The 15,179-nt window shown below is 41.8% G+C and overlaps 1 protein-coding gene across 4 annotated transcripts in view; it reads left to right on the forward strand.

The window, feature by feature from the left end:
- PTGIS (prostaglandin I2 synthase) overlaps positions 1-2,878 on the forward strand; it is a 39,859-nt gene extending 36,981 nt beyond the window's left edge. For all 4 annotated transcript variants that reach the window (XM_073309465.1, XM_073309467.2, XM_073309464.2 and 1 more), the window contains exons 9-10: positions 153-304; positions 1,194-2,878. In XM_073309465.1, the coding sequence (XP_073165566.1) occupies positions 153-304; positions 1,194-1,338 (297 nt within the window). In that variant the 3' untranslated portion in view covers positions 1,339-2,878. The remainder of the gene's footprint in view (positions 1-152; positions 305-1,193) is intronic.
- The last annotated feature ends 12,301 nt before the right edge of the window (positions 2,879-15,179 follow it).

Below are 15,179 nucleotides of genomic sequence, written 5' to 3' on the forward strand. Positions count from 1 at the left end.
AGAAAGCCTCTAATGTTCTCTCTACAACAGCATTTCAGGTGATACCAGAATACAAATATACAGCAAGTGATTGTCTCTGTGTTCAGAGATAGCCATCTGCTCCCGTGGGACAGAGAATAACTGGGTGAGAGAAATGCGTTCTTATTTTTCAGAAATTTAAATACGACAGATTCCTCAATGCAGACAAAACAGAGAAAAGGGATTTCTATAAAGGAGGGGAAAGGCTCAAGTATTACAACATGCCGTGGGGAGCAGGAATTAACACATGTATTGGGAAGTTCCATGCAGTCAATAGCATCAAACAGTAAGTAAATACAGAGAGTCTATGAAACTTAGTTATTCTGGCCATTTGTCATTTTAATATCCAGGATAAGAACCCTCTTGTTCTATAAAACTTGGACTTCCGTTTAAAAAAAAATAGCAAAACAAATAATATTTATCTAATGCCTCCGGCATCTACTTTGTATAAATACAGGTTGAGACCATTTGTAAATTCTGTATCTACTCTTCAGTAACCCATATAAACTCTTCTGGAAAACCATATTTATTTATTTTTTAAATAAGTATTTTTTTAACACCATAGATCACAAAATCTCCAAATGATTTGTGAATTAGTTATTTATGCTGCATAGTATATACTGTGGTGGTAGAGAGGAAATGCTCCCAGGCCTTTCAGTCTACTGTAACTTCATACATATACTGCATACACAAAACTACATCAAAAGAACATGAAGGTTGTAAAGTCAAAGTTATATTAAGGATGCAAAACTTAGGAAAGTCCAGAATTAAGTTTTCGGATGCAACCTGCATTGGGCCCCATTAGGATGCATGCATTAGGATACAATCTTTAATGATATGATCACACAGTATTTTGTCAATAGCACTCCCTCACTTTGTACAATGTATTTTTCCCTCATGTCATTCTTGGAAATGGCTAAACCATTTTTTTCTGAAATTTTCCAAAATAATTCAGCTGGTGGCAGGCACCTGGCATGGAAAAGTCCAATCTGAATGGGTAACGATTGGCAAAGTCGTAAGCAACTGAAAACTGGGTGTTAATAATAGGAAGTATCAGGCAACCTTAACTACAGTCAGAACTACCAGTTCCCTCTATATTTGCCTTCTAAGCATAGAGAAACTAGTAGATTGTCAATATCATATACTTTACTGACCTGGTCATTTTATCATTTTAGGTTTGTTTTCATCTTGTTAACCAATTTTGACTTGGAACTGAAAGATCCTGAAGCAAGAATCCCAGGGTATGACAAGGGAAGATATGGCTTCGGAATGTTACAGCCGAAGAATGACATCATGATTCGATATAAACTAAAAGATTAGTAAAATAGCAATGGCTTCCCTTCCATCATCCAACTGGTCTCCTCTGTGTTCCTCTGGTTTTTCTGAGAACTGTCATCGAACTGGTTCTAGATCCAAGTAGTATATTTTGGCTTTATTAATTAATCCATTGGGCTGGGGTAATGGTAGCAGTTAGAAAGAACATTAAAAAAAAAGTCACCATTATGTTGGCTTTGTACCTGCTAGACTACAGCTTTAATGCTAACTGACTCTAGTTAATAGGGGAGCTTCAACACACCATACAGTCATTTTTAGTAACTAACCACTAGATAAAGTCAAAGTGAACTTTACATCGTGGAAGCACATTTCAAGGGAGAATATAGCTGTCATAAGCTATTGTGTGTAACTCTCAACCAATTTTGCACATTCATGGAATTTCTTGCAAATCTTTGGGTACAACTAAATATATCTAGCAAAGTCATGACACAGAAAGCTGAGTGTTTATTTCTGAGTAGCTGGGCCATGGCATCCATACAGAGGGTTGGTCTTCCTGCACACTAGCATGAGAGAGAACTTTGGAAAGGAAGATACACTTGAGTGAGTCAGCATCATTAAGCATAAGGTGTCTTAGTGGCACTATCTGACCATTTTGACTGCTGAAGGTAAGGGGCCATTCCAGATCATAGGTTTACAGCCCAGATTATGGGCTGCCCAGACAAACTGCACACAGCACAGGTAGGTAGGAGGGGTGTGTGGTGCAAGAGAGAGTGTTGGAAAGTGACATAATGTTCACCATTTGCATTCTCCTGATCTTGGAGCTGTTGAATGCAGGCTGGTCCCCTTTGGGCTGCTCTAATTTATGGAAGATGTTGATGGCTCCAAAGAGCTGCTGCCCTGTGCCCCCTTTCTTCCAGCCATGCCAACTGCATTGGTAGCAGGGAGAGGCAACAAGGAGGAGAGTTGACATAGAAGCCTCAGCACTGACTCAATGCCACTGAAGGATTCCCATTGTATGAGGCTGACCCTTCTGTCTGTTTATGCTTCGTTTGTGTCCAGAATCCTCTGACAGTGCAGTGCAAAGCCATTGCATCTGTTCCTGGGATCATTTCTGAACAAGAGCAGCTTGATTTGCACATGTTCTCCTCTCAATTTATTTTTGTAAAGAAAATATTTTGGAATCCTTTATTTTTTAATTCAATTTCCAATGGAAAATCATTAATCTATTTTTAACTACAAATATCTGGAAATCATTCACCTAGTGCTGGGTGCTTTTAGAGAGACATAAGCAGGTCTATCCCATTTAAAGTCTATGAACTGAGAAATGTTATGCTGTTTCGTTTATTTTAGCAGAAAGAAGATATATGCATACACATCTACCCAAGAATCGCCCCCTCCACACACCCACATGCATATTCATGTAAATAAAGTTATTCTTTTAGTTAGACAAAAAGCTACATTAAAAGAATGGTAAGGTTGCAAAATCAGACACAAAGTTTGGAAATGCTAGAATGAAAGTTATCTGTGCAACTTTAACTCAGCCCCCTTGTGCATATGCATTTAAATAAAATATATACTGACATGATCAGATATTTTTATATTCAGTTTTCATGGGCAATACCATCCTGACAGCCACAAGTCAGCCATATGCAGGAAAGAGCTGATAACATTTGACACTGTGGCACTGTAAGAACCAACCCTTTTACCTCAAAACTTTGAGAGTGAAGTTTTAACAAAACTTTGTTTTCATTACAGGAGGCAGCACTTTTCTTTATGGTCCTGAAAGCAATATACAGCCTAAAAATCTTGCTATTACAATAGAGGTTTCTTTAACCCTCTCTTCTGCAGAGTGGCTGGGGGCCGTCAACCCACCTTAACTAAGATAACACACTATTGTAGCTTGGATATTTCCTTTAGCATTATATACGTTTACGATACACATTAAATTCAACCTGGTAATAGACCTATTAGCTGCTGCCCTTTGCCTTCCTAAAGCAATCTCTTTAAAAATCCACATTTTAAACAGAGCAGCTGCTGGCTGGAGAAATGAGTCTAAATTACAGCTGGGAAAGGCACTTTAATGGAACTGATCATCTCTCTCTTAAGTCGTTAGTACATTTCTTTAGAAGAATAAGTTTTATGCTGACCTCATGAATCCCAGAACTAGCAGCTCTTAGACACCACAGTCTGGTAAGGAGGAGGTCTGTCACATCTGGTACCACAGATCCAGAAAGGACCATGTTTGACCTATAAGCTCCTAAGTCGTTTAGGGCCTAATACCTAACAGGTTATCTTTGTCCTCTGTGATACCACAGCAGCCATAGTCAGCTCTGTACGTTCTGCAGTGAGACCAAGAGGACCCTAAACAATGGCTCCCCTTCTTTAAGGCAATGTCCTGTCTCACTGGTGCAAGGACATAGGGGAGATTGTATCAGTTTCTGAGCACACTGGGGATCCATTAGCCATTGTGGTCACACAGGCAGGATGGCTAAGGGTTGCTGGCGGTGCTGGCTGGGAAGGGGGAGGGAGAGGCTGGGTGTACTTTACTACTGCTCCAGAAAGAATGGTGCAGAGGAAGGCTGGGGCCAGGACATGCATCCAAGCAATTAGACTGTTCCATTGGCGCCATGGTGTGTCACTGAGCAAGCTGTCTGGATCCCCTGCCTCGCTGTCAGGAAGCTGCTAGGTTGGCCTGCTACTCTACTGCTGTATCTTCTGGGTGTACTGAGGGTAGGCTCCACTCCAACGTAGCCTCTCAACACAGCCCGTGATCTGGCTCTGGAACTTACTCCTGGCAAACAGTTTAATGTAGTAAAGTAAAATACATCAATGACTTCAAACAGGGTGAGAACAAGGGGACCAAAAAGAAAAGAAAATTATTCCATTCCATAATGGACAGTGAACCAAGAGGGTGAGAGTCACGTAAGCTGCTGAGTTGACACAAATTTCTGATCCAGACCAGGCTGCAGCTCTATCTAGGACCTCATATAGCCCTCATCACCGTAATATCTAAGCATGAGTGTTAATTGATTTATCCTCATACCACCCCCTACTGAGTAAAGAAGTGTCATTATCCCCATTTTACAGATGGGGAGCTGAGGCACAGAAAGATTAGGTGACCACAGGGAGTCTGTGTCAGCGTCAGGAGCTATATAGATCTCTTGAGTCCCAGTCCATTGCCTTAACTGTAAGACCTTCCTTTAGTCAAGGATGCTTGAAACCAGCCTTTTGGCTTGGCCTAATCGCGCTACCTTCTGTATCCATGGTATAGCACAGTACTGCCTAAAATATGAGTGGTTAGAAATGGAACAGTACTATTAGCCGATCTAGGCAGTGCCCTGTCAATTCAGGAATGTTCCATACAGGACATTAACTACGGTACATAGCATCTTACCATAATCTTTCTAAAAAAATAAATGATAAAACTAACTTGTATGTAAGTTTATCTGACGGCTGCAAAAACAGAGATGATCCTGATGCTGTAGCAAAAGGACAAAGGTGTTTAACTTTCATTAATCTGAGCAGTGCTATCTTAAATTAATGGAATGATCCTGTTGAAAAAGATCAAACTGTGAAAAGCAAATGAATCATGAGCATTGGAAGAAAACAAAGCATTTTTTCAGGGAAAACTATTCTTTAAAACCTTGCAAATTAAATGCTCAATACTGAAAGGCACTGAGTGATTTCTGCAAAGTGTTCAGTGCCCATAACTCTGGAACAATGCAGTGAAGTAACAGAACTGCAGGTGCTTAGCATCTCACAGGGTCAAGCAAGTGGCTTCAGTGTAGTTTTTTGCCACTTTAGCTAGAAAGTTAAGATTCTGTTTGCTTCTTGCCCCCCAGGTAAAAGCTCACATTCTAAAATAACCAAGAGATGAGAAAAGGTAAAATGAGATGGCACAGTGACACAACCCTCTGAATTTCTGAAGGCTTTTCTTTTGTATTTGGAAGAAAAGATAACCCAGTAATTTTTCATACTGTTATAGGTGTGATGTGGCAAGGAACTGTCACTAGGAAAAAACCAGCAGCTGTATGTGATCCTCTGAAATTAATTAACATTGTACAGTGCACATTTCTGGCAAAAAAGCACACAAGACAGTTAATCAGATAGATTATAAATACAAGATAGCTGTATTACGAAGCTTAATATATTGTATTGAAAGGATACTTCTGTTGCAGTCCATGATCTAAAAAGGATTACAGCTGTTAGGCTTTTCTAAATCTTTCTATGAACAAAGTATGTTAAACAGGCCTAACCCTGCATCTCGGTGGGTGTTGTTTTTTTGTGTGAACTGATCAAGATAGACTTTACGTGTCTTTAGCATGGGGCTGAGACATGCAGAATGCCTCTTAGCTGATGTGATCCTACGATGAACATTAGCCAGTGATTCTGACGCTCAGGAGCCATCTTTGTTTATAGATAGATATATAGATTAGATAGATCATAGAATCATAGAATATCAGGGTTGGAAGGGACCTCAGGAGGTCATCTAGTCCAACCCCCCTGCTCAAAGCAGGACCAATCCCCAACTAAATCATCCCAGCCAGGGCTTTGTCAAGCCTGACCTTAAAAACCTCTGAGGAAGGAGATTCCACTACCTCCTTAGGTAACCCATTTCAGTGCTTCACCACCCTCCTATTGAAAAAGTTTTTCCTAATATCCAACCTAAACCTCCCCCACTGCAATTTGAGACCATTACTCCTTGTTCTGTCATCTGGTATCACTGAGAACAGTCTAGATCCATCCTCTTTGGAACCCCCTTTCAAGTAGTTAAAAGCAGCTATCAAATTCCCCCTCATGCTTCTCTTCTGCAGACTAAATAATCCCAGTTCCCTCAGCCTCTCCTCATAAATCATGTGCTCCAGTCCCCTAATCATTTTTGTTGCCCTCTGCTGGACTCTTTCCAATTTTTCCACATCCTTCTTGTAGTGTGGGACCCAAAACTGGACACAGTACTCTAGATGAGGCCTCACCAATGCCGAATAGAGGAGAATGATCATGTCCCTCGATCTGCTGGCAATGCTCCTACTTATACAGCACAAAATGCCATTGGCCTTCTTGGCAACAAGGGCACACTGTTGACTCATATTCTGCTTCTTGTCCACTGTAACCCCTAGGTCCTTTTCTGCAGAACTGCTGCCTAGCCACTCGGTCCCTGGTCTGTAGCAGTATATGGGATTCTTCCGTCCTAAGTGCAGGACTCTGCACTTGTCCTTGTTGAACCTCATCAGATTTCTTTTGGCCCAATCCTCTAATTTGTCTAGGTCCCTCTGTATCCTAGCCCTCCCCTCCAGTGTATCTACCTCTCCCCCCATTTAGTGTCATCTGCAAACTTGCTGAGGGTGCAATCCACGCCATCCTCCAGATCATTAATGAACAAAAGCGGCCCCAGGACCAACCATTATAGATACGATCTAAATGGCCATAATTTGCAGGATGGGCAAGCTGGTGTGTATCAAATTAAAATCAAACCTCACACTGAAATGTGTGAGATTCGCTCATTGCTAGTTATTAAGGGCAAAATTGTGACCTGTACTTCGTGGTTCTGACTGCAGGGACACAGCGGAATGTAAGGAGGCAGCTTACTCTTCTGGGAAGCTTCCCCAGTGTGCATGGGCATGTGTGTATGGGGCGGAGGGGGGCAGTAAGTGGAGGCGAATGGAATTAACAAAGCCACTACCACCTTCACCCCTACATAGACAGAGGGTGGGGGGAAGGGATGGAGCCTGGGTTCTTCCCTCCCCTACAAATAAACTAATCAGTACAGCTGAGCTGGTACAGAAGAAGAAGTAATATGCTTTTAGTATGGGTTGGTAGCAGCTCCAGGGACCCAAGGAAAGAATAATGATGCTAAGTTTCTTTCTGTGCCATGAAAGATGATGTTAAGGGCTTCAGTTGCAGTGATCCTTTCCTAGGAGAAAGTATGAAAACTTGACCTCTTATTTACCATGAAAAGTCACCCAAATATCAAGAGCCAGATGGCTCATGTGGTTTGTGACCAAAGTATGTATTGAAACAGCCTGCTTCAGTGCAGATTCCAGAAGAGACATAGTTGCTAAAATATAAGCAAAAGTCTACAGTACTTCATTTAGAGGACAATTATAGATTGTTCAAAATGCCTCCTCATTAGGCATACAAAATGCAATATCAGGAGCTTCTGGGTTTGTTAGAGACAATCTATCCAGTCTACTGTAATATTTCAATTGAGGGCCTCCTAAATTAGACTCTTCCTTTGCATCAATCTGCTCAATTGTCAATATTTAATGCACAGTGAAAGACAAAAGCAGAAAGATGCCCGTTTTAAAAAAATAATCCATAATAATTTCTCCTTATGGCTTTTCCTAAAAAAAGTGCATCGCTATTTTTATTTCGCTTGCCGCAGTACCTCAGGCATGATGGGAGCCCCCTTGTGGTAGCACTGTACAAATAATAGAGATCATCTCTGCACAGAAGAGTTTGCAGCCTTAAGAAGATGAAGCATGGGGGAAAGCTAGAGCACAACACAAGAGTGATCGGTGTGATGCCTGTTTGCAGTGTTGTTGTAGCTGTATTGGTCCCAGGATAATAGAGATCAGAAATCGGTGAGGTAATATCTTTTACTGGACCAATTTCTGTTGGTGAGAGAGACAAGCTTTCGAGTTACACAGAACCCAACTTAGCTGTGTGGTGACTGGCATATGTTTTGTTAGTCCCAATTAATAAAACATGACCTGTTTTTCAGTCCTCACTTTTTGCTACTAAAGTCTACAGCTAGTCACCACTGACTTGATTTGTGTTGTTTGGCCTGGTGTTGTTAGCCCTAGCCTACAGCCTGATACCCTTACTCCTGATGGATAGCACCTTACTCCCAAGCGGTCCTGTTGGCATCAACGAAGTGCAGTGATACACAGCATAAGAAAGGCTTTCAGAATCTGGCCCAGGATGTTGCTTTTCTTGGTGTTTTTACCTTTGCCTTTTATCCTATTTCACTTTATTGTGGGCCAGTTTGCGCACCTCTTACTCACATTGATAAGCTGTTATTCCCAAAAGTAATTAATGGAACTACTTGTGTGAGTAGACACTTGATAGCTCAAATAAGGAACTCAGAATCAGACCCTTCATTGATATTATTTAACCCTGGCCTCATTTTTTAAAAATTGTTTAATGACATCTCAAATTGTTTAATGACATATATTGTTCGAGCCAAGAACAGGAACACCATCATCATCTATCTTCTGCATGCTACAAAAATGGGCACATTTAAAAGAGATCATTAGAATTCAGGGGGAATGGTAGTGTCCCATGTGAAGTAGCTTAATCCCAGTCAACCTTCAGAGATAGTTTATTTTAGTCTTCTACATTACACAATGAAGGGAGCACTTTGTGGGAAAAATAGTGTTAGATGAGTTGTTTTAAAAATGATCTTCTTACTCCAATTAATTAAAATGTGATTAATAAAATACACACATTAGAAATGGAAAACAATGCAAATTTTACCCAGAAAGCAGCACACTCAGTCCTGGGAGAATTGAATTTCTTTACACTGCTCAACGGTGACCCCTCTGTCTGATTAAAGGATAGTGGTGACTGGCTCCAAGAGAAGCCCCATCAAGACCTTGACAGGTGAAAGAATGAAGAGCATGTGGAGGGGAAACTGAGATATAGTGGAACAGAACAGGGATAACAATCACCAAAAATAAGGTTAAAGAGTGATATAAATTATCCTTGCACTGGATGACCGCAGGGCTCTTTTTAATAGGATACAATGGGGAGGACTTGACCTCCAAATCACAAATTCAAATCCACCTTTGGTTAGTTTGTCTGAAAGTCATTACCATCTGATGGCTGACAGGCGGCTTCCAGGAAACAGTCTGATGGTCTCAGTCCATTTCAGCTTCTAGATGGAAACTGAAAAGAAGAGAAGCTAGTTGGTAATTGCATCTTCTAGGGATTGTTACAACAATTAATTTAAATTTCAAGGTAACTAACTATATTTTCTGTTTAGCAAAGCAAAGGGCAGAATTCGACATTGGTGAGGCCTCATCTGGAGTACTGTGTCCAGTTTTGGGCCCCACACTACAAGAAGGATGTGGATAAATTGGAGAGAGTCCAGCGAAGGGCAACAAAAATGATTAGGGGTCTGGAACACATGACTTATGAGGAGAGGCTGAGGGAGCTGGGATTGTTTAGCCTGCAGAAGAGAAGAATGAGGGGGGATTTGATAGCTGCTTTCAACTACCTGAAAGGGGGTTCCAAAGAGGATGGCTCTAGACTGTTCTCAATGGTAGCAGATGACAGAACGAGGAGTAATGGTCTCAAGTTGCAGGGGGGGAGGTTTAGATTGGATATTAGGAAAAACTTTTTCACTAGGAGGGTGGTGAAACACTGGAATGCGTTACTTAGGGAGGTGGTAGAATCTCCTTCCTTAGAGGTTTTTAAGGTCAGGCTTGACAAAGCCCTGGCTGGGATGATTTAACTGGGAATTGGTCCTGCTTCGAGCAGGGGGTTGAACTAGATGACCTTCTGGGGTCCATTCCAACCCTGATATTCTATGATTCTATGATTCTATGAATACAATGGTAATAGGTGTGTGTATGTGTGTGAGAGAAAGGAGGACACCATTGTACCCAGGAGATCTGCTCCCTCTTTACATCCAGGATAATTTCTTCTGACTTTACTGACAAAAACAAATCTTTACTGATTTTTATTCTTTCTTGCCCTGTACAGCCAGGGCAAGGAGAGGTGGATTCTATTCCAGCTCATGCCTCATCAACAGAATTATTAAATACATTTGAATTGAAGATTTATTTATTGGATGATTATTGGTGATGATATAGGAGCCAGAGAGAAACCAGCTTGCCTCTTGGATCACAGAATGAGACTGCAACATTAGCAGTTATGAAAACATCTTTATTACTCATCAACTGAGCAAACTTGATGTGAAATGACTGCGATGAAATCAAGCTGGTGCCTACCCAGCCACTGTTACTGTCACTTTTCAGAGCAGAACCACACTCAGGAGGTCAGTTTCCTCCCACTTTTTCTCAGGTTTTCTTCTTTTAACATTAAAGTGCCATGCCAATGTGGCACTTTGGTAACAGGACGTTTTTCTCCTCAAGGGAAAGCTCTGAATCCCTGTTGGATCTGGAGCATCCACAATTTGTTCTTTTCACTTCTTATAGGCCTTACTCAGCAGCCTCATCCCTTTGGTCAAAAAAGGTTATAACTGGCTCCTTCCAGAGACAATCAAAGTTGCTCCTTCCGTGGCTAGTGGAGGTCAGTCTAGTGCTCCGCTCCATGTCTCCCCTGCATGTCCAGCCTTTCCAAGCTCAGGAGGGATGGTCCCAGGCTGTGTCTCGCTGTACGGCAATGCATTTCACCTGCTAGCTCCCTGAATTAATTTGGTACATGTTTTAAAAGCTCTGTTATTATTAGCGGGGGTCGAACATTTGACATGCCTCTTTGCACACACACAATGCTGGATTTGCACAGCCAATTAAATCAGCATAGGGTGAAAGCTTGGCCCATTGTTAGCATCTTCTGTTTCTGTGCCATGAGTGCCCAGGTGAGCACTTGACCCGCAGTGATAAGACTCGCTCCTATTCTGTTCAGTGAATGGTGGAAAGTGCCAAGAAAAATGTGGTAATTAAAAGGCCAGGGGCTTCTATGGATTGTTGTTTCTTACTGAACTTTCTAAGCCCTTAATCTGCCTCATCACAACAATGGAAAAATCAAGCAGAATACACACAAACTAAATTACTGCCTTTTGGCCTGGCTCTTGGGATTTAGAAGTCACAGTCCCCACGGGGTCTGTCTTTTGGTTCTGTGTTTGTATGGCACCTACAATAATGGGGCAGGCCCATGTCTGGGGCTCCGAGGTGTTATCACAATACAAACAAATAATAATAAGAGTAAATAATAACAATGATAAAGGATGCCCAGTACTGTACATCAATGGAAAACAGGAGATGTAGTTACAACCAATAGCTAGAAAACCCATTGCAGCCCAAATCAGTCCAGAGAAATGAACCACTCTTGCAACTGCAATTCTCAGGGTGAGGATTAAAACCCAAAGGCCTCGCTTCTGTGTTATCCCACACATGCAGGAGAAGGTGGCCAGCTGTGGTTCACCACCAGATCTTTGTGCTGCACTTTTTTTCCTTAGGACCTTGTGCTGTGGAGGAAATCAACCACTGATCAATCCATGCCCCACAGAGGCAGTGAGCGCCAGGTTCCTGAGCACTGATCTGGGGGCTCTCACCATACTTGGGCCCTGGAGCTGGTGCCCAAAAGATCCTGCCTTAAACCACTGCTGGTCTTGTGACAACTTTTCAGAATGGGCTTTGGCGGTAGAATGAGGATCCTAGAGGTTCTTCTTTAGCCCAGCCATATGTTGGAAAGCTGTACAAAGGTGGTTGCAGTAGACCCAGTTCCTGGCTCCTGGATGAATATTTTGGGGAATGGACTTTGGAGCTCCTTGCTATTCAAGTCTCCTATTGGACAAGGAGAGAGCGAGTGTTTTTAGCATTTTGGGGAGTGTAGTTTGGCATGAGTGTATCCAGTTACTGGCAAGCCCCTTTTGCAAGGCTGCTGCTGCCCTTTTCCAGCACCAGTTACTCTGCTCACATATGGACATGGCCCTGAATAGCATTCCTTCCGTAACTGACAGCTCATATCATTAACAGTTCACTTGAAATTACCTTTTTACATTTATTACTTCCCAGTGGTTGGCATGAAACATTCAAAACTGAAAAGCAGCTGTGACTTTTATTATTGTTGAGTTACATTATAGGAAGGGAAAATCAGCAGTGACTTTTATTAAAATCGGAGGGCAAAGTTCTGCCTTCAATTGCCACTCCCTTTTATACCTAAGAAAAACTTGAAAATTCATGAAAATAATTTCAGATTTATTTTTACTAAAGTATGTGCATTAGTAACAGATCCCCTAAAGGCTTCCCTCACTTACACTGCTGACACCTGAAAAATGCAGTTTCCAGTTAGCTGGAAGAAGCTATGACAAGGTTAGAGAATAATATTAAGGGTTAAGGTCCTGATTGCACCATGAGCAATATGATGGCATTCTACACCCTCTGTGCAGGTGTGGAAGCCCCTTGCATGTTAACTTAGCTCTTCATGGCTGCCGTGGTTCATCCATATAGAGCTCATTGCATGGGCAGAGCCTACCCATTTTGTCTCCTGATTCTGTAACAAGCTTGGTTACTTACTTGCTGTGCAATCTTGGATAGGTCATTTCACCTTTCTTTGCCTCAGTTTACCCATCTGTAAAAGGGACATAACAGTATCTCCCTCCCAAGGATGCTTTCAAAATGAAGTAGTGTTTCCCATACCCTTGGAGATCCTCTGGGGAAAGTGTATAGTATTATTCCCATCAATAGCCTGAAAGGAACATCTAAGGCCTGGTTGGCTGGTGTAATGCAGTTTTCCAGGATTGCCTCCTGCTCTAGGATTTATCTGGTCAGTTTACCAGTTGGGCTAGTTATTGCTAATTATTCACTGTATGTATCTTATGGCTTTAAAAACAAACTTTGTATTTGTGGATAATCTAAGCACTATTCCCAGATGTACAGACACTCTTTTCTCAACCTGTGCATTATATAATTTTAACATTAGCTTTAATACAATTTTTAAATTTGTCTTTTAGGATGTGTTCTCTCCTCACCTCAATTAAAAGGGATGGGAGGGGGTGGGGCTGGGAAGCCTCAGATCTGGGGAGGAGCAAATGGAAGTCAAGAAGTGGGGAGTGTGGGAGGGAAAGAGGGATCCCAGCTGAGAGATAAGGTCTATCAAGGCAGGGGCATATGACTAGTCTGTGCGAGGGTAGGGGGTATGTGCTGACTGCAATGGATAAGCACCCTAGTCTTCCCAAATTCACTCCTGCTGATGCTATATACAAGGCTGGAACTGTGACAAATAATGAGTCCTCTTTTATCACTGCCTGTCTGACAAGATTAAGAATCAGGTAGGGAGCTGGTCATTGCCTATCTGGATCTAGCAGAGTACGCACAGCGCTGCTGGACTTCAGGATAATAAAGAATTACAATGCAAAACAGGGGAGGATTCATTTTTTAAAACTGAGCTCCCTGCGGAATCTAGCTAATGAAACTCTTGCATAGCAGTGACTGGTGCCATGAAAACTGACAAATATCGTTGGAGCTGCCCTGGTTAATGCAGCTTTTCTTGAATGTGTGAACTTCAGTACACAGAGGTTGGTCACTGTGTTCTTGTCCTTTTACTTTTGAGCTGTTATGATTGTATCAGTCCTAATAGCACAACTTTAATTTTAGCCTCAACCAGCTCCCTGGTGGCTGAAGGCTATTGGAGGATTTTCCCCTCATTTAATCTGTATACTACCTTTATATCAAAACCTCTAATTCATTTTTCTCCTTCTATTTGGAGTTATATATAGTGATGAGTAAGTACAACTATGTCTTTATTTCCAGGGGGAAGACAGGTGAATGGCAATAGACCGGGCACCTCAGACCTAATCTTAGTAAAATCTGAGTCCCAGCTCCTCAAAGGTATTTAAGCACATAACTCCCATTGAAATCAGCAACTGAATGGCAAGGCTCTGGACGCGAGTGCCCTCAACTCTGCTTGATGTCAGTGGGACCTGAGGGTTCTCTGTATTATACTGTATTCTATCTATTGTGGCTGGTGTGCCCAGGCATGTCTGCCCTCTGCAGGATGGAACCAGAACTGTGCTTCTGTGTGTCATAGATCCTACACTGTTAACCACTAATAGAGATTCTTCTTTAGTTCAAGGCTAAGATCCTGTCCTTCTGTGGGGGGAGAACTTAAGTTTGATTTCCTGCTGCCACAAAGAAGCTCTGAGTATCTAAGTTTTACAGTACAGCAACAACCGCATCTAAGATCCTTTAAATCAACAAATATGTTGCCACATAATATGGAATATATGTGGGTAAATCAGCTCTTTACTAACCTGACTACTAGCTATGCCTTTGGTAGGCTTTGCTGCCTAAGCCTTTCCAAAAAAGACCCTGTCCTAGAACTTTCAAGTGAGCCATAATCTCTGTCACCTGATACTGGAGAGTTTATTCCCCACTGCCAGGTTACAATGATTTGCTCTTACTGAGCAAGACTCTAATCAGTAACCAGAAGTGGTTTTTACACCACCTGTTAGAGGACTAGTACAGGAGGTGGCTTTCCAAATGCTCGTAGGGCTTTCTCCCACCCAGATAGAGAGATCACTCACAGCCTGTGAATCAGATACAATTATACATAATACTCAATGCTTACTACAAATGTAGTAGGGTCAATAATATTTAGCTTGTTCTAACTACATCTCTATTTATATCCTGTTGCACTCAACTGAAGGTTGCTAGATCTGCATAAAATCAGCAGCTATCAATTAATTTAGGTGTGAATTTCCACTATCAGCTGGAGATGTTTTCTTACCTAATCATAGGCATATTCCAGTCATTCTGAATGTAACATTGTAGGAATCATCAGAGCTCAATTTCTTATTTATTTTTTAAGGGGGAGGAAAAAAAGTTGTGCAAAGAGAAGTGTTAGTTATTCAGGCCAAGCAGGAAAGAAACAGGATCCTGCCAGTGAATTTCTACAAGTTAATCCAATGGAAAATCCTACAAGAATGTTAGTCTTATGTTTTTGCGTGTAGGACCTCACCAGCTGGGATTGTTTCAAGGTATGTGCTTCCCCTTTAACTGCACCCCCCACTCCATACCACTGGGTAGCATCAGATTAGTGTGTGGTTAGTGCTGACCATGGCCATGGCCACGTTCATGTTGATCCCAAAAGGCCACTAACCTTCATTATTAGAGTCATGCCTCATAATTAGTATAACCTTTCCCTTGACTAAATGGGGCCATGTGATCATGACAGAGGATCAGTTTGCTTTGCCTGCT

Source organism: Lepidochelys kempii, chromosome 13, assembly GCF_965140285.1.
Source record: "Lepidochelys kempii isolate rLepKem1 chromosome 13, rLepKem1.hap1, whole genome shotgun sequence".
Classification (NCBI taxonomy): domain Eukaryota; kingdom Metazoa; phylum Chordata; order Testudines; family Cheloniidae; genus Lepidochelys; species Lepidochelys kempii.